This window comes from Bos taurus, chromosome 28 (assembly GCF_002263795.3).
Source record: "Bos taurus isolate L1 Dominette 01449 registration number 42190680 breed Hereford chromosome 28, ARS-UCD2.0, whole genome shotgun sequence".
In the NCBI taxonomy this organism is placed as follows: domain Eukaryota; kingdom Metazoa; phylum Chordata; class Mammalia; order Artiodactyla; family Bovidae; genus Bos; species Bos taurus.
In genome coordinates this window covers 24,621,444-24,645,980 of record NC_037355.1, presented here as the reverse complement: position 1 = coordinate 24,645,980, position 24,537 = coordinate 24,621,444, and the positions used below count along the sequence as shown (strand labels likewise).

The 24,537-nt window shown below is 40.4% G+C and overlaps 1 protein-coding gene across 3 annotated transcripts in view; it reads right to left on the bottom strand.

The window, feature by feature from the left end:
* The window catches only part of MYPN (myopalladin), a 114,113-nt gene that overhangs the window by 42,030 nt on the left and 47,546 nt on the right, over positions 1-24,537 (bottom strand). For all 3 annotated transcript variants that reach the window (XM_024986845.2, XM_024986846.2, XM_002698857.7), the window contains 8 exons: positions 23,500-23,675; positions 20,308-20,359; positions 16,499-16,613; positions 15,231-15,302; positions 6,629-6,770; positions 4,762-4,785; positions 1,782-1,898; positions 638-1,007 (listed from right to left, as the gene is read on the bottom strand). In XM_024986845.2, the coding sequence (XP_024842613.1) occupies positions 638-1,007; positions 1,782-1,898; positions 4,762-4,785; positions 6,629-6,770; positions 15,231-15,302; positions 16,499-16,613; positions 20,308-20,315 (848 nt within the window). In that variant the 5' untranslated portion in view covers positions 20,316-20,359; positions 23,500-23,675. The remainder of the gene's footprint in view (positions 1-637; positions 1,008-1,781; positions 1,899-4,761; positions 4,786-6,628; positions 6,771-15,230; positions 15,303-16,498; positions 16,614-20,307; positions 20,360-23,499; positions 23,676-24,537) is intronic.

Here is a 24,537-nt window from a genome sequence, read left to right as displayed (position 1 = left end):
AAAATCCAGCCAGTTTTAGTACAGGGGACTATATTCAATATTTTGTAATAACTTACAAGAAAAAAGAATCTGAAAAGGAATACATATGTATAACTAAATCACTTTGCTGTCCATCAGAAACTAGCACAACATTGTAAGTCAACTATATCCTCGTTTTTTTAAAAAAGGAAAAAATTCAGGTGCAAAAAATACTGAAGGATGTGGAGGGACTTCCCTGACACTACAGAGGTTAAGACTGTGCTTCCACTTTAGGGGACACAGTTCGATCTTTGGTTGGGGAATTAAGATTGTGCAAGCTGCTCAGTGCAGCCAAAAAGTAAAATGGCTCAAGAAGCTGAGTCAAAAAAAATTTATTAAAACAGAAAAGTGCAGAAGTGCTTCACCTGAAGCCGCCTAGTATAGAAGAAACATTTTTTGGAGCCAGTTTAGATGCAGCATTTCTTGGAAGTAGGATATGAATAGTAAGGGGTGGTAGTGAGAGCACGTTTGCACTGATGTGAGGACATATGACTTGCAAAGCACTTAATGTGTGTCCTCTCATTTCATAATCCTCCTTTTCAGCTTCTTCATTTTTAAGAAGGGCAGACTCAGAGCAGGTCACAGGCACTCTTGGTTATCCATTCTCATTTTTACTTACAGTTTGGGTTTGGCCAGAACTGGAGGGGGCTCTTTGACGGGTGAGGAAGGCTCAGAGATTTTTGCTGACTGTCCATTGAATCTCTCCTGGAAGGAATCTGGCCTGGTCTGGTGGGTGGTCACCACGCCACCCTCGGAGGATTCTTCGCTTCCTTTGTCATCTTCAGGCAGGTTGAAGTGCACACGGAGCCCGATCCTCGAGCTGGACCGGGGCTCATTGTGGTTCACCAGCACCCCTTCCAGTTTGGGTTTAGGGGGTTGTTCCACAGGAGGCTCTGGGTTGGGTGGGGATGGCTGTTGCTCAGTAAGAGCCAGGTTGGTGGTGGAGTTGGCTGAGTGAAGAGACCCATTGTTTCTGAGATCTTCATTTCCTGAAAGGATGATAACAGGACGTGAGCCATTAGCCTTACTCAACAAGACTGAGAAAGGACTGTACACCTGAGTTGGGGCCGGAATCCAACTTAGGCGAATGTGCTAATGAGAGATGCTTGTCAAAAACAGAAAACACAATCTGAGGCATTAATGAATGGTAAGGATACCGGGGGGGAAAAACTCAAAAAAATCTAAGTAGCATTTTGGAAAGAATTTTAGAAGTCTGTGTAAGACCAAGGAGATGTTTTTTAGGGAATATCAAAAATAACAGCAGGATAAATGAGATGGTGGTGATAAATGCGATAAGAAATTAGAAATTGAATTCTGTTCAGAAACACTTTCCTCAATAATTCAAAAAAATTTTAGGAGAGCTACACTAGCTTCATATAAAAAGCAGTAAGAAAGGGTAAAGTATACTCCTCATACTCATATTCAAAATCTTAGTCTAAACCAATGGTCCCCAACCTGTTTGGCACCAGCGACTGGTTTTGTGGAAGACAATTTTTCCATGGACTGGGGTTGGGGAGGTTGGTTTCAGGATGATTCATTCAAGTGCATTACATTTATTATGCCGCTGCTGATCTGACAGGAGGTGGAACTCAAACAGTAAAGAGAGATGGGGAGCAGCTGTAAATACGGAGGAAGCTTCACTTGCTCATCTGCCACTCACCTCCTGCTGCATGGCCTAGTTCCTAACAGGCCATGGACTGGTACTGATCTGGTGGTTAGGGAATCCCTGGTCTAGACGGTTATGGCATTGAAAGAATCCTTACCTCTCACATCTAGCTGTGCAATGCTCGACACTGTGCCGTATTTGTTGCTTGCAGTACATGTGAAGCACCCAGAGTCTTCTGCAAATACCTCAGCAATGACCAAAGTACAGATCTCCTCTAAAGTCAATAAAGCAGAGATGGTTACTGACTTTTTATGGAAATGGAATTATGGAATTTTCTGATATTAGATAGTGATTCTATAAAAATCAATAGAAGAAGATAATTATATCGTTTGAAAATAATTAGTCCATTTGATTGAATTGACTGGTTAGCAGACCAAATGAGCCAAAGGATGTAAAATGAATAACTCCATGCAGACACTCAGCAAGAGAATTTAATAATAATATAATCAGATTATGAATTCATAAATATGTTTTTATGTCATCAGTCCAGAAAACAAAAGTAGAACCAAGAAACAATAAGCTTAAAATCACAAAAACAAAGGATTTAAAGCAAAAGGAGGCTATGGCTGATTCATGCTGATGTATAGCAGAAACCAACACAATATTGTAAAGCAATTATCCTTCAATTAAAATTAAATAAATTTTTTTAAAAAGCAAAAGGAGTTCTGTGTGAACTAAAAGGACTGAAAAAACGATTTTTAAGCCCAGATCTCACTATTTCCATGGAGAACTATTTTCTTCTTTTTTGGTGACCTATTCTGTGGGGAACTTTTGTCATGAGGTAATTTTAAATGAAGGCCATAATTTAAAACTGGACAGCAATATTTTGCTTAGCTACTGGTAATTAGCTGGTAGAGCAACTTAGAATTCTGGGTGAAAGAAAAGCACCTTTTCTTTTGTGATACTATGGTAATTCTTATAAGATTACTCCAATACAGAGCATGAACCCCCTTTGAGTAACTGCTGAAGCGATTCCCAGATAGAATCATATGATTACAGCCTTAAGTTATTATAGTTAGATGTTCCTTGGTAACTAATGAAGAGAGATATAAGATGGTAACATAAACCTCCAGTTATCACTTAGTGGAACTGACATTAAAAACAAAATTAACAAAAGCAGAGTTGTATTAGAAACTTGGCATCTCAGTGTTTCATGATAACTGGATTGAATTAGCTGGATGACTTCTAGGAAAACCGGACAGGAGGCCATGGCAGACAGTGTTGAGTACCTGCTCAGTTAACTCTTCATCTTCCTTACTCCTTATTAATAGAATCCTGGCTTTGTCCACCCTCCTTGAAGTGATCATAGGCTTCAAGGCAGACTGGCCTCTCTCAGCCTTGGTTGGTGAATCATGATTGGTCATGCTAACCAGTCATGCTAACTCTGTTCTTGCTTAGGTGGTGGCATGTGACACACAATTTTGATCAATAAGATATTAGGGGAAGTCTCCTGAGGAGTTTCTGGGAAAGTTTTCTTTGCTCTTTAAAAGGAATAACAGAGAGCATTATTCCCTATTTTTGCCTCTGGACGTTGTCATCTGCATGTAATACCCAGAACTGTGGCTGCTGTCTTAGGTATATGAGTAGAACCAGCTTAAGAGGATACTCTGAAGGTGACAGAATGAGGGAGGAAAAAAAGCTTGGTCCTTGATGATCTGAGATGCAAAATTAAGCAGTCTCAAGACTGCCATTTCTTAGGGCATTTTACAATGTGACAAGATAGATTTTTCTTGTTGCTTAAGCCACGTTTGGTTAGGTTTTCTTTGCTTGCTGCCCAAAGAATCTTAAATGATGGAGAGGCGAAGTTTGGTTTTTGGTACCTCTCTGTCCTTTTTCTGAGGCTTATGCTTCCTTCTCTCTGTTCCCCTTCCCAAACATTTGCTCTCTCAGCTTTCAGGAACCTGCATTCAGAAAATGATCTGATAAATTTATTCAGACTACACTATACCTGCCTGATAAAATATTCTGTCTCCAAAGGGTATTTGCATTATACAAGGTGGAAGGAAGAACTCTCTGGACATGAAATTTTAGGTTGTGGAGCTTGAGCTTAGTTTTGGGCATGGACCTCTTTAGGGTAACTCTGAAATTATTTTGTGTATGAGACTACCTAGTGAAAAAGCTTGTTCTGGTTGAAAGTATCAAAAGACTGAAATATATTCAAGGGGAAAAATGTTTCTCCACTGCAAGCAATGCTAGAGTAAGACCACTGTGGTCTTTACTGTATCCCCAAGGGCCTACTTACTGCATAATCCAAGGTTATGCAACATGGATTATTGTTGTTCAGTTGCTAAGTCATGTCTGATTCTTTGCGACCACGTGGACTGCAGCACACCAGGCTCCCCTGTCCTTCACTGTCTCCTGGAGTTTGCTCAGATTTATGTCCATTGAGTTGGTGATGCTATCTAACCATCTCATGCTCTGCCACCCTCTTCTGTTCAGTGTCTGTATTGGGAATGCTTTTCCATTCAGTTTTTGGGAGAAAGAATTATAATGAAATTCCAAACCATGATTCTTACCCATGGACACAAATACAATCTTATGTTTCAGGGTGATCACAGAGAGGACATTCAGATGTTTACGCTGTGGTTTGTGAATGACTTGTATTTTCTAGAGGTAAGAGCTTCTATGTCATCTTAATATCCTCCCAACCTCATCTAATAACACCACTAACATTGTATTGATTCTGAATTGATTCTGTGAATTTCAAAATATGATGCATAACTTTTGAGAAACATAGGCTGTAGAATTGGAATTGCTCTAGCATCATGGAAATTGCTCAGCCCAGTTGAAGGAAATCATAAGTAGGAAAATATTCCTAAGAATATTCCTAAGAGGGAAAATATTCCTAAGAAACATTCCTCAACAACCCAGAACTAACTGTATTCACAATAGGTATTGAATATATATTTCAAATTTGTACATGCTCCTCATTTCCTTCTCCTACAGTAATAGCTAGAATTGGCTTCGATCTTCTTTCTAAAACTTTTTTTTTCTTGACACCAGTATAACTGCAATATGTTTTATTACATATTTCAAATCACTGATCACATAAAAATGAAAGTTAAAATGATCTTTACCTGGCTCTGCCATGGATCGAGGTTCTAAAAGGAAAAAAAATTAAAAGATTCTGAGCATTCATTTTACTGAGAGGTGATATTTTCATCAGAAGCTTCCCACTGAATTTCACAATTTTTTTCTGCATACTCATGAGCAATTTGACAAAGCTAATCTGTAAATGTTAAGCACCGATGACCTTGATGGGTATAGGATATTTATCATAGAAGAGCAGCAAGAGAGAACTACTGCTTAAATGATGTGGCTGCATCTTGGGACATACCTGGGTTCCACCTGAGACATGCAAACCTTAGGTTGGGAAAAGTTACTGAATTAGCTGGTACTCAGGATGATTTATTTTTATTGTTTTCATTCAGCCTGACCTGAAAAATTTTGTGAAGACTGAGAGATCCTTCTTGGCTTTGGGCTATCACATCTTGATATAATGTAGAATATACCTCCTGCCCTAAGGTTTCTAATGTTAAGAGCCTCAGGATAGATGACAGATTCCTCAAGAGCAGTTTTTATTTTAAAATTCTTTGGCATTTCTGAAAGTGCCTGATTGGTACTTAAAACAGGTGCTCAACTAATGTTTATGGAATTGCAGTCATGCAGAACAGTCTTTACCACTGATAAAACTAGTGAGGATTTTTCTTTCTTTTCTCAGCTTAAATGGTGTTCAGAATATTATTGTTCCTGCTGCTGCTGTTAAACCTGATAGTAATTTGATTCATATATCTAATCTATTTTGTGACAGGAAAAAATGAACAAATTTCAGCATATTTATGACTGAAATGTGTCAAGCTGAAAGCACTGCATGACAAGAAAAGAAGAATTAACCACTTGGATACACACACACACATACATATATGTTTATTACAATAAAAAATAAAACCCAAATAAATAACGAACAAATGATATGAATAGGTAATTTTAAAAATAAATTTAAAGACCTAATAAATATGAAAAAGAAGTTCCTTCCCACATGTAATTAGTGAAGTGCAGATCAAAACAAGTGTTCTCATTTTGGACCTAGAAAATTAGTGAAGATTAAAAAATATTTAATATCCATTGTTAGTGAAGGTATTAAGACAAAGGAATTTCCCATGTATTTCTGGTTGAAGTAGAATATAACTAGAACAGCATGTGTCCCAGTTTGGCTGGGACAGATATCTATCTGGTTTATTCTGGGATCTCTGTATAATGATTAAGAGTACCCTCTTTTACTCTCCAAAATTAGATGATCAATTATATGATCATTGTAAATTCAGTTCAACCTTTTTGGAGGGTACTTTGGTAATTTATATTAAAGGCTTAAGAATTGTGAATTTACAGTAAAAATTCTAGTTCTCAAATTTATTCATAGATATTCTCTGTTAACATGCTTTGAGATATAGTTTATGATAGTAAAAATTTTTGGACATTCTACATTTTCAACAACAGGTGATTAAGTAAATATGAAATTGAATTGATTTATTTTTAAAGGTAAAAAAGATCTGTATTAATATGGAAAGATATGAAATGTTGAATGAAAAATCAATTTACAAAAAATGATTTATTTTTACTTAAAAAACATGCATGTTCAAGAGGGAGGGGACATATATCTGGACTTATGTCTGGTTCATTTTGATGTCTGACAGAAAAGAACAAAATTCTGTAAGCAATTTTTCTTCAATTAAAAAATAAGTAAATTTAAAAAAATGCATGGAAAAAGTTTTGGAGAATGTACACCAAAATATTAACATGGCTTAGTTTGATGGATTATGATTATAAGTGATTTTTATTTTATTCTTTTTTTAATTACATTTTAATTAGCTGTTGTTATAAAAATAATGTACACAATAAATTTATAAAAATTATTTTAAAAATTATTTTAAAGCATTGACTTACTTTTCTGTAAAATTCTAAAATCTGGAGAATCTTCTATCAAGGTCCCTTCTCTATACCACTCAACTTTAGGAGATGGGGCTCCTTTTACTCTGCATTCAAAGACAACTAGCTGACCCTCAGAGGCTGATAAATTTTGTAACATCTGTAATGAGAAGAATATTGTTAGAACCAAAAAGTATCTATTTTTGGAATCTACTTCCAGTGCTGAGTTTTCCAAAAAGGCACTATTGCTTCCAGGTTTGGGTTTTCTTCAAATCTTGTACATTTTCAGCAGCTTCAATTCGGTGGATCTACATCAAATCTATTTTTAAAGATACACGCATCTGTGCCCATAGGATACTTTTTCCTCACTATCTTCTTCCTTCTCTGTTGTAGTGCCAGACATATACTAGGCAAAATGTTTTGAGGGTTTGCAAAAATACTATTTTCAGTAAAGTCATTCTGCTTCCTTTGAGAAAATGCCCAAGTAGAGTTTGGTTTTCAGAAATAATAACAATTTAAAAAATCTGCAGTGAGTATATACTAGGTGTATTCAGCATGAAAGTAATGTATTTCGGGGGGCTTCCCTGGTGGCTCAGTGGTAGAAGAATCTGCCTGGCAATGCAGAAGGCCTGGGTTCAATCCCTGGTCTGGGACGATCCCACATGCTGCAGAGCAACTAAGCCCGAGCGCCGCAGCTATTGAGCCTGTTCTCCACAGCCCGGGAGCCACAACTGCAGAACCTGCTCTCTACAGCCCGGGAGCCACAACTGCAGGACCTGCTCTCTACAGCCCGGGAGCCACAACTGCAGGACCTGCTCTCTACAGCCCGGGAGCCACAACTGCAGGACCTGCTCTCTACAGCCCGGGAGCCACAACTGCAGGACCTGCTCTCTACAGCCCGGGAGCCACAACTGCAGGACCTGCTCTCTACAGCCCGGGAGCCACAACTGCAGGACCTGCTCTCTACAGCCCGGGAGCCACAACTGCAGGACCTGCTCTCTACAGCCCGGGAGCCACAACTGCAGGACCTGCTCTCTACAGCCCGGGAGCCACAACTGCAGGACCTGCTCTCTACAGCCCGGGAGCCACAACTGCAGGACCTGCTCTCTACAGCCCGGGAGCCACAACTGCAGGACCTGCTCTCTACAGCCCGGGAGCCACAACTGCAGGACCTGCTCTCTACAGCCCGGGAGCCACAACTGCAGGACCTGCTCTCTACAGCCCGGGAGCCACAACTGCAGGACCTGCTCTCTACAGCCCGGGAGCCACAACTACTGAAGCCCCAGTGTTCTGGAGTCTGTGCTCCGAAACACGAGAAGCCACTACAAAAAGAAGCCCCTGCACCGCAACCAGAGAGTAGCTGTCACTTGCCATAATTGGAGAAAAGCCTGAACAGCAATAAAGACCCAGGGCAGCCAAAAAATAAATAAATAAAACCTTTTTAAAAAAGAAAGTAATGTATTTTTCCACATAAGAATGTTCCATGAGGTGGGAAATCTTTGTGGCTCAACGCTGACTATTTTCTTGGCTTGCTTGTCAACTTTCTGTAGACCTGGAAATTGATGTTTGTTTTGCTATTTTGTTTTCTGTATGTGTTCTTTACAGTATAGCCTCAGAGTCTGTTGAGGGATATATAGAATGGCAATCTCTATATAATCATAATTGCATGTGAAGTTTTGGGTCATGGTAAAATATGTCATAATTTTGTGAAGGCATCGTTAAATGCTCTTCCAAACTTCCACAAAAAAATAAGTTTACAAAAATCACTTTCAACTGTAAAATATCAGTCTATTCTGTAACAGACTCTATGGGAGAATAGAACTCACATTTTCCTTTCATAACTTGTCTTTCACTCATCGTGCTTTGTGAGCTTAAAGTCACTCGTTCATTTGTGTTATTGGTACTTCATTTGATTGTGAAAAGCTCTGTTGGCATGTGTGTGGGCATATTTTTACCATAGACTAAAAGATTACAAACATGGGAAAGGTTATGATTATCTTCCTCTACAAGCTCTATTAGCAATAAATAATTCAGGCTTTCCTATTATTACAATTTTGGGGTCTGCATTTAGGTATTGGCTCTTGCTTCAGAAGGGGGTGGGAGACTTGGATTTGATCCTTGGGTCAGGAAGATCCCCTGGAGTAGGAAATGGCAACCCACCCCAGTATTCTTGCCTGGAGAATTCCATGGACAGAGAAACCTGGCGGGCTGCGGTACCTGGGATTGCAAAGGGCTGGACACTTTCACTTTACACTGAGCAACTTTCACTTACATTTCACTTTGGAGAAGGATGGGCCAGTAGTCTTTTTCGCTTTTGTCATTCACTCTGATAAATATTTTATGATTGTTTACAGCTCTTGTCTTAACAATATATGGTATTTTGTGCATGGACCCATCATATTCACAACATCTGTCTAAGGAATAACAGGGTGAGGAGAACCACATGGCTTTAGCTACCATAGGAGATTTTTACCTGAGAAGGGTGTGTAAGTTGATATTGTGACTGCCAGGGGGCGCCACAGACAAAAGTTAGTGGGTTTGGTGGTGTTTTTTTTTTTTTTTTTTTGCATTCCCAAATTTGTTTGCTGAAGGAGTTCAGGATGGAATTTGCAGAGTGGTTTCTGAAGTAATGAGGAACCATTTGATTAAAAACCTGGTTTTTCCTTGTCTACTCGCAAACAGTGGCTTCTAGTGACAAGAATGTTCTCAATAAGTAGGGAACATCAATGAGTTTTGGGTGCTCCTGGTAGGCTGGTGAATATGCCCTTCACTTTGATATCTGAGCCAATTCTGTGCGAAAATGATAGTTTGGGAGTCTATCGAAAACTTTAATGGCAATCAGACATCTCCCTGGGATTCATACATAATGAAGTCTCTTTCTTCTTGAGGCAAAATAAATTAAAAAAAAAAAAAAGCAAACCAAAAAAAAAAAAAGTGGCAGCTGCAGAAGGGATTGAATAAAAAAAGCGTGGCACATTTAAAGAATGAATGTAAGCAGAATGAGGTCGATCTGTTCATTCTGACCTGACTTGCAGTTCGGATATACGAACCAAGTCTCAATCTGGCAGCGCTGTGTGTACGTGCTAAGTTGGTTCAGTCGTGTCAGACTCTGTGATGCTGTGGACTGTAGCCCACCAGGCTCTTCTGTCCCTGGGCTTCTCCAGGCAAGAGTACTGAAGTGGGTTGCCATTTCCTGCTCCAGAGAATCTTCCTGACCCAGGGATTGAACCTTTCTTTCTTACGTCTCCTAAACTGGCAGGAGGGTTCTTTACCACTAGGGCCACCTGGGAAGCCCCAGTCCTGTTTGCAGAAGGACCTCCTTGAGAGAATATGTTACTCATAGTTGAGACCACTGTTAGCTTGTTGTAAGTACTCACTTGACATTGAAAGCCGAGACCTGTGTTCTATTGGAGACAATAGCCAAGACACTTGAATTACTACAGTTACAGAACATGCCTGTTAAGTGTCTGTGATATGAGATGGAGGCTTGTTCCGATGTAACACATCATCAATACTCAGTAAAGGAGTAGCCATGGGTCATCTTACAAGCCACTTAGAAAAGGTTGTTGAAGGTCATGATTTGAAGGACAATGATAGTTGTTACTGCTAAAAGCTGTGCTTTTCTACAAAAGTCTCATGACAAGAAATTGGTTCACATCACTGTCCAAATCAGTTACACCGTTTGCACGTTTTGTAAATGGGGCCATGTTCAACACAGCAGTAGGTCTTAGGCTGTTACTAACGGCACATTGTATAAGACTTGATCATACTTACCTTGACTTCACTGAAGATGAGTAAGACGTGAAACATTTCCCAACAAGCAAAGATTAAGTTAGTCTTAACTAGGAATTACCGATTTGAATTAAAGTCCCTATAATGAAAAGTCTACAACCTGCTGAGGTAAACAGTATCCAAAGTGCACATCTGTCTGTGTGTCATCACCGTACTGATCATCCAGGAAGACATTCTTTGTGTGGTAAGTTGACAACACAACCCTAAGAAGCATGTCTTGCACAGCCATTTGCTATTGGATTTTTTTTTCTCTGTTCCTGCTAAAGACACTCCGAAGCCACAAAGTGAGGAAAGCAGCAACTCCTTCTTAGCTGAAATGGAAGTGATTCACCACAGAATAAATATTATTGGGTGCCTGCTTTGTACCAAGTGCTGTGTGCAGGTGCTGTAAATGTGACTTGAAAGGACACAGTTCCTGCTCAGTAGATCCCACAGATATAGTGCAAGGACATCCTTGAGAAAAGGCGTCTCCCTTACTGGTTGAAAAGATGTCAGCTACAAGGTTCATATCATCACTTTATTCTCTTTGTTAATTCTAGTGGCTGCTTTTGCACTTTGGGAGATGCTGGAAATGAATGCTGTCATGCCTTAGGCTGGAGTTGGATCAGAGCAGTTTTTACTGATAAAGAACCCTTTTTGCTCCAAGATAGTCACAAGTGTCCAGGGCAACAGTTGAGCCAGAGAAGTCTCTGGAATTGTCAGGTTGGGGAGAGGGGCCCATGTAGTCTTCAGCAGTCTAGAGCCAACCACCAGCCCAGTTATTTCAGGGCTTCCTGCCTCTGCTATTATATAATGAAGTGCCGTTCTTCAAATTTTCACTTCCCCTGCCCCCTTGCACTCTTCAAATTACTGCTGAAGCAGCTGGAGCCAGTGCTGCTGCAGCCTTGAAAGCCCGCCTGAGCAGCTGCTGTTGGAGTGGGCGCAGTGATAGGAGTAAGATTCTAATTTGATCATCTACCTCCCTTCATGTTCAAGGAGTGTGAGCACTGTTTTCCCCCCATAAACAGAGTGAAAGCGTTTTTGATACAATATAGAGGATGGAGGATAGTCTATTTCGTAAAGTATTTAAAAATATAGGTATCCTTCATAAGAGCTTATTTACAAAACAGAGACAGACTCACAGACTTGGAGAAAGAACGTTATGGTTACCAGGGGGAAAGAATGAGGGAAAGGGATAGTTAAGGAGTTTGGGATTGACAGGTACATGCTGCTGTATTTAAAATGGGTAACCAAAAAGGACCTATTGTACAGCACAGGGACCTCTACTCAGTGTTATGTGACAGCCTGGATGGGAGGGGAGTTTGGGGAAGAATGGATACATGTATATATGTGGCTGAGTCCCTTTGCTGTCCACCTGAAACTATCACAACATTGCTAATCAGCTATGAAAAGTGAAAGTGAAAGTCGCTCAGTTGTGTCCGACTCTTTGTGACCCCATAGACTATACAGTCCATGGACTCCAGGCCAAAATACTGGAGTGGGTAGCCTTTCCCTTCTCCAAAGGGTCTTCCCAATCCAGGGATCGAACCCAGGTCTTCTGCATTGCGGGCAGCTTCTTTACCAACTGAGCCACAAGGGAAGCCCATACTATATTCAGCTATACTCCAATATAAAATAAAAAGGTTAAAAAAAAAGTTATCCTCTATAAGTAGAGCAATGAACTAGCATATGGGACCCCACACTTCTTTCAAATTCTACCACTGTTTTGCTGGGCAATCCTCCTTTTCATTTTAACCTTCTCTAAAGAGAAGATAATACCAGTACTTCCCCATCACCAAAGGAGGTAGAAGGGGTTAAATAAAACTTTGCCCTCAAATTGCTTGCCATTCCCTTCTTCAGGGGATCTTCCCAACCCAGAGATTGAACCCAAGTCTTCTGAATTGCAGGCAGATGCTCTACTGTTTGAGCCACCAGGGAAGCCCCTTTTAAAAATGGCTTCTTGCCATTATTGGCAGAGAAATGCTTTGTTGGGCAGTATAGAAGTGAATCATAGGGACTGGAATGCCAGAAGTTCCTAAAGAAGTAAATAGAACAAGGAAAAACCCAAGCAAACATATGCCAATGATCGGTTATCATGGCTCACGCCACGTGGTTACCATCATCAGTGGCTCTGATTCAGAAATTTTCTAATGACACTGGCAGTGACAATGACCTCAGTTCTGCCCTCACTCATGGAAACTAACGCAAGCACACTGTTGCTGATAAGTCCCTCTGGAATCTGAGCCACAGGCTATGCTAGAGCCCTACATCTGAACAACCCTGATCCCATTTATGGAGACAAAAGCACACTTTCCGAGGACTGATAAAGCCTCACCAAAGTTTGAATCTCTGTATTAGAGATTGCTTTTCCACCATGGAGCTAACATTTTTGGAGATTTATCTGATAAACAGCATACACTGATGACTAATTCACTTTCTCATTTTTATTTATCAAAGCATATATATCATCTGCAAATCAGAGCATATAATTAGAGGGAGGTAATCAGTCACCACACAAAAACAGCTAACTTGTGACTAACCAGTCCATGAAAATTAAATGTAAAGAATAGTTTTTAAAGTCTTATTAGGCTTTTGGGAATAACAAAGATAGTTTTGGACCTATTATAATCATGGTGGACTCCTATCTAGATATTAGAGAGAAGCTTCTAGGTGCTTGGGGAGAGACAGAAAAGTAAACCTTTTTATTATAGTGCTAAATGTTATATCAGAGATATGTACCAGATGATATAGATGCAGAGAAGACAGCACCCCCAAAGGATCTGAAAGTGTGGAGGGAGGTAAGGACACATCTCTGCTGTTTGGTTGGGCAGATGGTGGTGAGGAGAAGAGTGGGAGGAGACTTCAGTTTGGGACAGAATAAATTATTCTGTGATTTTGTTACCTTTGAAGAATCAGCCCTACCTGACAAAGGTAGTGTTATGACAAATCGGCACGACAAAGTGTTCAGATTTCTCAGCATTTAAAGGTCTGTTTTAAGGCTAGGTGACTTAGCAGTGAACTAAGACAAATAGCCTGGTAGGCTACAGTCCATGGGGTCGCAGAGAGTCGGACACGACTGAGCGACTTCAGTTTCACTTTCACTTTCAAGACAAATAGAGGTAGCTGTGTTAGCTGTATTACACACACACACACACACACACACACACACACACACACACAGGTCCACTTAAAAATCTTCAGTAAAGTCTGCTGCTGCTGCGGCTAAGTCGCTTCAGTCGTGTCCGACTCTGTGCGACCCCATAGACGGCAGCCCACCAGGCTTCCCTGTTCCTGGGATTCTCCAGGCAAGAACACTGGAGTGGGTTGCCATTTCCTTCTCTAATGCATGAAAGTGAAAAGTGAAAGTGAAGTCGCTCAGTTGTGTCCGACTCTTAGTGACCCCATGGACTGCAGCCCATCAGGCTCCTCCATCTATGGGATCCTCCAGGCAAAAGTACTGGAGTGGGGTGCCATTGCCTTCTCTGTCATTAAAGTCTGGTAGTCACCAAATCAGAACACATTGCTTTCCTACTGCTAGTCTTTGAAAATAGCAAAACTTAAATTCTGAAAGCAGGTTACAGGAAACATCTGAAAAATCAAGATGCATCTTGTTTCACATAAGAATGTTTGCCCACCTGATACGGTCATGGATAAACATGTCTCACTCAGACTCTGCTTAATTTTGGAAAACCATCTTGGATGAGCTAATACGGTAGAACTTCTCTTAAAACTGATGTTTCTGTGGAAGTTGTGAATTTAGCTCCTCCTTTAGGATCAGTACTTATTGGAAAAGACACCTTTTTTTTTTTTACATTTTTCTCTAATTCATGATTTTTCAACCCCAGGATTAACTGGCATTTTGGACTGAATAATTCTTTGTTGCAGAAGGCTGTCATCTTGTGTATTACAGAAAGTTTAGCAGTATCTCTGGATGCCAACTCCTGTTGTGAAAATCAAAAAGTGTCTCCAGACATTGTTAAATGTTCTTTGAGGAGCAAAATTAACTCTGATCGAGAACCATTGCTCTAAAACATACTTCTGAGAGGATAAGATCTCTTTGGGTTTAAGTTTGGTATTCATATAAAGAACAAATTATAAATCCATAATTTATAAACTCCATTCATGTAGTCTTCATGATACCAAAACAAATTCAGTGTGACTCAGTTTTTCACCTTTGAATTTACTGTCCTGGGCAACATATAAACAAAGTATGTTATATAATAGAAAGAACAACAGACAGAAATGAGAGAACTTGTTTCTAGTCCTGATTCTACCAAGGTCTGTGACATTGGATACATTGTTTAATCTCTCTGCCTACCCTTGTTTCTTTTTTTTTTTTTTCATTTGTAAAGAAAGTTCCTGAGTAAAATTTCCAGTTCTAAAGACAAAGATTATGAGACTCAGAATTTGATGCCGCTACAATAGTTGACACTATGGATTAGAAAAAGGATGCTCTTTGTCCTTGAGTGACAAAGTCTACATTAAGCCTTCTGAGAGCATGTAACTGCATCTCCTTGAGCACCAAAGACATCCAGAGAAAACTGTGGAGTGCTTAGAAACCTTAACACCTGACCCGTCGGTGTGGCTACCGTGTTTAAAGCAATAGGACGGCCATAGAGATCAGTGTGGTGAATGGGGATGGGGATGACCTCTACTTTATTACACAAACTGTTATTAGACATCTCCGACTTCGGGAGGCATGGTAACAACTACCACAAAAACCCAAACCCTATAGTGTATTTATAAGAGAACAAAATTCTGAGATAAAATCAGTGAATCTTGGATCCTGCAGCTTTGGGTATTGTGTTGTGTTTAAAGCCATGGCAGAAAGAAGTAACATTTTGATTACCTTTGTAAACACAGGAGCTGCAATGATAGGTTTTCCATCCAATCCTTGCAGATAATTTGTAGGGCTCTGACACTGTTAGAAGGGAACCAACAATAGATTCATCGTCACTAGAATTATCAGGTAGGTGGGTAGATAGATGATAGATACGTATAACAAGCTAAAGAATTTGGTGTATGAAATTAATCTAAAACCAAAGACTGACATTTTCTATGTCATGATTCACAGACACCAAGTTTTATGCTGAACTGGTTGTATTACTATTTCTTCCTACATCACAGTGGCTGTAAATACATGCCACCCATCACCAGCCCCTTACGTAAGAGCTAAGTAATGAACCTTAACTCCTTGTAGAGGTTCCATAGACTCTTGAGGCTTCACAGATCACAGTTTGAAAACTACTGGATTAGAACTAAAATATGACCCCTCTGCATTACTAACTGGGTCAGAGAAGTATGCTGAAGAAAATTAAAAAAATTTTTTTAAGGTTTTAGATCTTTATATACATCACTATTTATATTTAAATATACAACAACACATTACAAGTATTTTATATTAATATGATTTCATATTTTAATGTATATGCATTGCTGTTCAGTCACTAAGTTGTGTCTGACTCTTTGTGACTCCATGGACTGCAGCACACCAGGCTTCCCTGTCCTTCACTATCTCCTGGAGTTTGCAAAGATATGCATATAGATATGCAAAGAAAATGCCTGAAACTGATAGAAAGTATTAACAGGAGGTACCTCTGAAGAGTGGGAGCAGAGAAGTAGAATGTTGATTAAGTTTTTACTTAGTATGCTTTTTGTATTTTTTAAATGTTTTTACAATAAGCATGTACTATCATCATCATCATAATCAACCTGAAGGATGAGAGACTTTAAGTTTTCTGAAAGTTATTTTAATGGTTACTCTATCTTAGAAAAACTGAGGTTCAAGAGAGTCCTGGGCCAGTGGGAGAGCTGGCAGCTCATTGTATATGTAATCCATGCCCTTCAAAAGCTGGGATATCAGAGACTAATTTGTAGAGTTTCTTTTCCTATGAAACTTGCCTATGAAGTTACAGAATATGTTCCCAAAGCCAAGGGAACTACTGATATCATATACCGGCAGTACAAAGTGATTACCATGACTATAGAAGTGTGTAACCCAAGGTCATTATGAAGTGGCACCAGAGGAGAACATGATCGTGCCATACAAGAGGGTCATGGTCACAGTGCCTGCTTGACACAGTTCATGGCACTTGTGTTTCACTTAGACTCTTGTACCTGCTGGATGGTTGACACCCTGGGCTGGACCACCACATGCTGGGTTTGGGGTACTGCTGAAGGAATGCCTGCAGAAGTAGTGGGAGGCGATGACACCTCATTTGGCTTCTGGATTCTGAGAAACGATTAAAATACAGATTATAAAACAGACCTATCATTCTTGTGAAAATTCTTTCAGCAAAGCTTTCAGCACTGCTTACAAAACTTTTTGTTCAACATTATCGCACAAACGTTTATTGAGGGCTTCTCTGCTGTACACTCTGTTAGGCAATGTAAACAGGAAGATGATAAGACGCCAGTTCTGTCCTTGAGTTCACTGCCGTTCGCAGAGCTGGGGACTCAAACGTGTTCATTGCTGAGATTCAAGACAAGGGCTATGACAGTGCACGTGCAAAAACTTTTTTGAGGTTTGTTTTGTTGTTGCTCTCTGTGTTTGTCTTCCCCCTCTCATTCCAAGGAGGAGGCCAGGCTTTGTACATTTTTGCTTCTGGGATTTTGATGTGGCAAACGGCAGAAATCGCCCAAGACAATGAGCTCTTCATGTTTACACAAATTAAATTAAAGAGATTGTTTGAAGGGCAGGGGAGCCAGAAAGTATTCTTGAGAAGTCTGCAGAGGGGAGATTATTTCAGTTTTGTTGTGGGAAAGAGAGAGGTCTGGGTATCTTGCCAGAGAACCTAACAAGAGAGAGAACCTGAGTCCAGACAGAATGGCAATCCTTTGATTAAAGGCTCCCAGTCTTGCTAACCATATCAGTCCCTAAGCATGTCAGGACTTGAAGGGACCTTGAGATCTGGGACATAGGCTTCTCACCCTAATCTGTGGGGGTAGATGACCGATGTCAGGATAGGCTCCTCTTTTGTCTGTATGTTACCTCTCTTTGCCTTAGCTTCCACATATATAAAATGAGGAAATAATAATTCTTACCTCACAGGGTAAAATAAGGTAATTCATGTAAGATGCTTAGTGTGTGTGTTAGTTGCTCAGTTGTGTCTGACCCTTTGTGACCCCATGGACTGTATAGCCTGCCAGGCTCCTCTGTCTATGGGATTTCCCAGGCAAGAACACTAGAGTGGGCTGCTGTTCCCTTCTCCATGGTATCTTCCCGACCCAGGGATTGAACCTGGGTCTTCTGCATTGCAGGCAGATTCTTTACCATCTGAGTCACCAGAGAAGATGCTTAGAGCAATGTTTAATACCACACTATATATCTGTATCTATGTCTGTGTCTGTGTCTGTCTATATCTCAGGAATCTTTGCTCAATGTTGGAGGCAAAACTGAAAGTGAAACTGCAAGTCGTGTCCGACTCTTTGTGACCCTGTAGACTGTACAGTCCATGGAATTCTCCAGGCCAGGATCCTGGAGTGGGTAGCCTTTCCCTTCTCCAGGGGATCTTCCCAACCCAGGGATTGAATCCAGGTCTCCCGCATTGCAGGTGCATTCTTTACCAGCTGAGCCACAAGAGAAGCTTTGGCAGCAAAAGGGACACCCAATAATGACTGAATATTTTCCCAGAGCCAGGTAGAGTGGGGTCTCAGAAGCAGAATCATTTTATGGTGTAGAGGCTATTAGTTTTCCTGAAGCATCCATTTTCTTCTTCTACAATAACAGAATCCCTGATTTCTTTCCATGGCTACTCCAAAAAAAGATTGCATTTCCCAACCCTCCTTGATGCTAACTGTGGCCACACTCTGGTCATGGGAAATGAAGGATAGTGCTATATGTAATTTAAGAGAGATGACCTTAAAAAGGAGGTTGGGTATGTCCTTTATTCCTTTCAATCTTAGACTGAGAAGATGAGGCTGCATCTTGGAAGGAGGCAGAAAGCTGGAAGCAGACTGGAGTCCAGTGCAAGGTGGAGCTGTTTTACCAGCCAAATTCATATTTTTTATGTAAAGGAGAAAAATATTTGTCTTATTTAAGTTACTGTTATTTGGGGTCTCTATTTATACCCAACTGGAGCTAAATCCTAACTACCACAAGTAGATTTAAAGAAAATGAACAAATGAGATATTTCTTATTTAAGTTTGTATGTCAAATTCATACCCATTAGGCTTGCAAGCCGTGTTATGAGAGCCTTGAGGAACGAGTGATGTGCAGTGGAGAAGGAGCTTATTATGTGACTTGACTGGGTTTTGGAGGATAAATAAGAGTTTGCCAGGCAGAAGTGATAGGGCAATCTTAGCAAAGTGAACAGAATGAAATGGCAGCTGTGTAGAGAGCCTGAGGTGGGAGAATGGTTGAGGAGGGGCAGGAAAGCCTGACTGATACTCTAGTGAATAAAGTTTTGTATGCCCGTGTTGAGATTTTTTTTTAATGTTTTTGCTTGTTTTGTTTGATTTTTATTTTCCAATAGACAATACTTTTTTAAGTCAAGAAAATGATAAGCTCAGAATGATCTTTTAACTGGGTAGTTTGGAAACTATAAAAGAGAGAAAAAGATTGGAGCACCTATAAAGAGGTGATTGGCATAAAGGGAGAGGAATGAAGAAAAAACTGAACTGAAGCCATGGGAATGACAAGGAAGAAGGTTAAAGGGAGAAATAATTTACTCTGGTTATAAGTTTTCATATGTGAACAAAAGCTAAAAGCAGTTTGCCATTCCAAAGTAGACATGTGTGTGTTAGTTGCTTAGTCATGTCCGACTCTGTGACCCCATGGACGGTAGCCCACCAGGCTCCTCTGTCCACGGGATTCTCCATGCAAGAATACTGGAGTGGATAGCCATTTCCTTCTCCAGAGGATCTTCCCGACCCAGGGACTGAACCTGGATCTCCTACTTTGCAGGCAGATTCTTTAGCATCTGAGTCACGAGGGAAGCCTAAGATAGGCATACTCCCTACCCCCACCGCCACTCCCCAGTTTGAAGAATAAGTCATGATTTCTACCCTTAAGGAGCTTGCCCTCTGTGGAAGAGGATAGAATATGCAAATTCAGTTAATAACTCCTTACTCTTTCAGACATTGCCTATGTTTCAGAAAGTCTCAAGAGACGGCTGTTTCTAGTTCCTATGCTTTCTGTCCACAATTTCCTCTGCCTGAAACACCCTTTCCTCTCTTGTTTGGGAATCTCCACCTACTGTTCTTTTAAGAGCCAGCTTAGGGTCCCCAGCTCTGTGACACCTTTCCTGATCTCCTTCCCTCCCCAAGCAATAAGGGGTCCTTTGTGTCAAATCCTTAAACCCTGCACATGGGTCTGTCATAGTCTATTATACTTTATTGCTCTTAATGTCTATATACATGGTGTACATTTTTTGCTATATTTGCTATATGTATATTTCTTTCTACTAGGCTGTGAGCTTCTTGAAGGCAGGAAGCATCTGATTTTTCTTAGTACCCAGTGTATCTAGTGAAGCACTTGATACAGTGCTCCTCTATAGGTACAGAGTAGGTGCTTAGCCAACGGTTGTGGAAAGTAATGTAACTTTGTTCAGTACCCAATACTTTAGCAAAAAGGTTATGACTTGCCCAGATAACTTATACATATATTTTTGGTTCACCAGATTGTGTGTTATTTTGAGTACTATTCTTTAGTCAGAAAACATGATTTTTTTTGGACCACTGAGTTATTTGTTCTTATTCTTTAGATATAAGTATGATGGTGTTTTATAGGTGATATTTCATTTTTAAAACATTGGGAACACTAATCTTTTAAGCAACAACAAGCAAAGAAATAGCTTTTTACCCAAAGTCACTCATTTTTTTTTTCTGATGTCATACCCTGCAGCCCCACTCTTCAAGTTCTACTAAACAATTAGCAGTTTTCTCAGGACCTGAGGATGCTAAATAAGATAGAAAATTGGAATTACCGATTCATTTCGTCCTTGTTAGGGTCCCCTTCTGAGTCTGAAGAAGAAACCCCTGGAAAAATAAAAACAAGTCATGTAATTGTAAAGATAATTTCTTAAACCAGCTTCTAGGCATTTGAAGATTTATGGAAGTTTAGACCTAGAAATAAACTCAGTGATTCCCTGAACTAACACCCATTTTACAGATAAGAAACTATACCCTAAGTAGTTGAAGTGCTTGCTCAGGTCACATGCCTAGTTAGTGACAGAATTCAAATTAACTGGTCCAGGGATTTCCCTGGCAATCTAGTGGTTAAGATGCTGTGATTCCATTGCAGTTAGGCACCAGTTCAATCCCTGGTCAGGGAACTAAGATCCCACATGCCATGAGGTGTGGCCAAAAAATAAAAGAAAAACAAATTAACTGGCCCAAATTCTGTGGGTTCTTTTATATAAAACACCTGCTGACACCTTTAGCTTAACAGAGCAGTGTTTGCAGACATTCTGTATTGTCCATAAATCCTCTTGCTCTTGGCCTACACAGATTAAATAAAAGAAGGGATTACATTAGATTCCAAACATTGTAGGTGTAGGTGGATGCCCTTCCGTCCAGTACTAATATTAACAAGTCACTCTTCATCTTGGGAGATGGGAGTATTTGAAGCTCTGCTGCCAAAAATTTTTAAAAATCAGCAATCGAATCTCAGCACTGCTAGCAGAGCTTTGATCCCTGATTTGTTTCTTAATATAGTGAATTCTAGGAAGATATCACAAAACTAAATCTGGAGGTATTTATGTACTCCAAAAATTTGAGGATGAAAAAATATAACATCTATTTATGTATTATTCATTTTTAGTATCATTATTCATATATCTATTCAATAAGTGAAGTGAGGTGAAGTGAAGTCGCTCAGTCGTGTCTGACTCTTTGTGACCCCATGGACTGTAGCCTACCAGGCTCCATCCATGAGATTTTCCAGGCAAGAATACTGGAATGGGTTGCCATTTCCTTCTCCAATCTATTCAATAAAAGTTTATTAAATAACCACTATGTACCTGGTACTACATAAGATATTAGAGATATAAAGAAGAATGAGACAGTTCTAACCTTAATATCATAAGAATACAATATTTAAGTGCTAAAAGCAAGGCATGCATAAGGTATAATAGATGATAAAAGTACTGAAGAGTGGCTCCCAGGAAAAACACAGAAGATGAGAGGAAACAGGATCAAAAACTTAGGTTGATATATAAGGTACATAAATTGATTCCTCCCTAAAATTAGTCATATAAGTTTGGTACTGATATTAATGCCTTTCCAAGGCTCCGAGATGGTCTTCCTGCTTCTATGTTTGACTCCTTTTGGTATATTTTCAGCTGGGAGCCAGAGTGACCCTGTTAAAAACTAAGTCAGATCATGTTACAACTCTGCCTGGAATCCTTCAGAGCCTCCTATCTCAGAGGAAAAGCCAGGTCCTTGCAGTGACCCGTGAGGACCTACGTGATCTTCTCACTGCCTCCTCCCACCTCCACCCCATCCTGAACTTCTGACCTGCTCATCTCTGTACCTAAGACATGCACACTCCCTCTTCTGAGCCACTACGCTGGCTGATTTCACTCCCTAGAGTACTCTTCCTTTGAATATCCCTGTGACTCACTCCCTCACTTCCTTCAGGTCTTCATTTATATGTCATAGGGTAAGTTCGGTCTTGTACTGCACTCTGTACACACACGCACACACACACAGGACAGGCATGTGTGCATTCACATACTTCCTATCCCTTCTACTTCCTGTCATAGTGCTCATATATACTGTAAGATAACAGAAAACATAAATTTTTCTCTCTGCCCCTGATTCCTGGCACAGAGCTCCTAAAACCCGTATAATCCCCTAAGTGATGAGCACTTAAGAGCATCTCTTGCTCTAATATTTGTCTTTAACCCTGTCTCTGACTCAGGGCTTCTAAAACTCTAATAAATTCCTAAGTGATGAGAGCACTGGGAGCATCTTCGTTCCAATGAGGTGACTTTGGGTGGCTTCTGGATGGGGGCTGGTCACCCAGAAGACCAAGCTGTGATTGTATGTGTGTGTGCTAAGCTGTGTTATGTCCGCCTCTCTGTGATCCTGTGGACTGTAACCCAGCAGGTTCGTCTGTCCAAAGGATTCTCCAGGCAAGAATACCAGAGTGGGTTGCCATGCCCTCTTCCAGGAGATCTTTCCAACCCAGGGATTGAACCAATGTCTCTTTTATCTTCTGCACTGGCAGACGGGTTCTCTACCATTGGCACCACCTGGAAATCCCTACGGTGATTAGAAGCTTGGAATTTTCAATTCTACCACATCGTACTCCAGAGAAGGGAGGAGGGCCAGAAATGGAGTTAAGAGTTGATCATGCCTGTGTGAGAACACCTCCTTAAAGTCCCAGTAGTGTGGGGTTTGGAGAACTTCCAGGTTGATGAACACAAGCACACTAGGAGGACCGCACACGGCGACTTCCCAGTGGCAGAACCCCTGTGCTCAGGAGCCTCCCACACCTCTCCCTGTGTATCACTTCACCTGGCTGATCACGTGTATCCTTTATCACACCCTATAGTAAACTGGCAAACATAAATAAGTGTTTCCCTGATTTCTGTGAGCAACTCTAACAAATTAATTGAACCTGAAAAGGGGGTTGTGAGAACCTCCGATTTGTAGCCAAGTCAGACAGATGTTGTGGGTGACCTGGGCACCTACTCCCTGTGATTGGCATCTGAAGTGGGGTAGGAGCAGTCCTGTGGGACTGAGCTCTTAACTTGTTGGATCTGACCCTATCTCCAGGTAGCTGGGTCAGAACTGAGTTAAATTGTAGGAAACCAAATTGGTGCCATGAAAAATTGTTTGTTGGTGTGAGAACCATCTCCCTTATCATACACACACACACACACACACACACACACACACACACATTGAATTTGTATTAGAACTATTTCATGTATCTCACATAAGTATATATTTTGTTTATCTCATTTATTTTCTCTCCTATGACAGTGTTATTGCCATCTGTCCATGAACCTGGGGATTTTTGTCTATTTGTCTCACTGCTGTTTTCCTCACTGAAGAGTGTGTGGTAGAGAAAGCCCTTAATAAATATTTATTATGTATGTATTTAACTTATTTATTATAACTATATATCTTATTAGTAAGTACCATGCTCCAAGAGTATTTTGCTTTACCTTCTATGTAAATCTCAGCAGAAGTTGAATCTGTCCCATAGATGTTAGAAGCAAAGCAGGAATAACGTCCAGTGTCCTCTTCAAAGGCTTCAGCAATGGTCAGTGAGTGCAGATTTCCTGCCTGGATGATGTGAATGTCTGGGGAATTTTCAAGCTCCTTGCCTTCACAGTACCACCTGCAAGGAAGAATATCGGCATGATTGAAATGTGAGAAGTAATAACATAAATGGCTCCAGATGTTCCCTAAGAAGAAAATTGCGGCAAACTTGGAGTCAAAACATTAAACGACCCAGTATTATGGTATAATTTGGTTGTAACAATGAGAAGAGCTGGCAGGATTCAAGTCACGGTGACATTATATTCAGGAAATTAGAAAGCAGCTCCTATTAAGAATGATACAACCAAAAGAAGATGAAGAGATTTCGAACACTGCCAACCACGGAGAGCAGGGTCTTTGATGTGGAACTTCACCTACAGCATTCTATAGTATGCATTCAGTAAGTGCTACTTTAGCTTATTTGGAAGGAATCTAAGGAATATTAAAGGTTTGTGAAGTTAAAGTTGAACACTCATTCCCTACTACAAAATTGCATCAGACCTAGCTAAATGAAAGTTATTTTGATTGGTTACTTGAATCATCAGATAAGGGGGCTGGCTCGTATTTTCCTAGGAGTGACCCAACTCTGGCAAATAACCTAAGTTAAATGTATTTCTATATGTTAAGGTATTTTATTGTGATGTATATACTTGAGGTTAGAAATTTTTATTATGAAAGTTTTTCACCAGAAGTTTGCACTACTACTATTACAAGTCGAGTCAGTCGTGTCCGACTCTGTGCGACCCCATGGACTGCAGCCCACCAGGCTTCTCCGTCCATGGGACTCTCCAGGCAAGAACACTGGAGTGGGTTGCCATTTCCTTCTCCAATGCATGAAAGTCGAAAATGAAAGTGAAGTTGCTCAGTCGTGTCCGACTCTTAGCGACCCCATGGACTGCAGCCTACCAGGCTCCTCCATCCATGGGATTTTCTGGGCAACA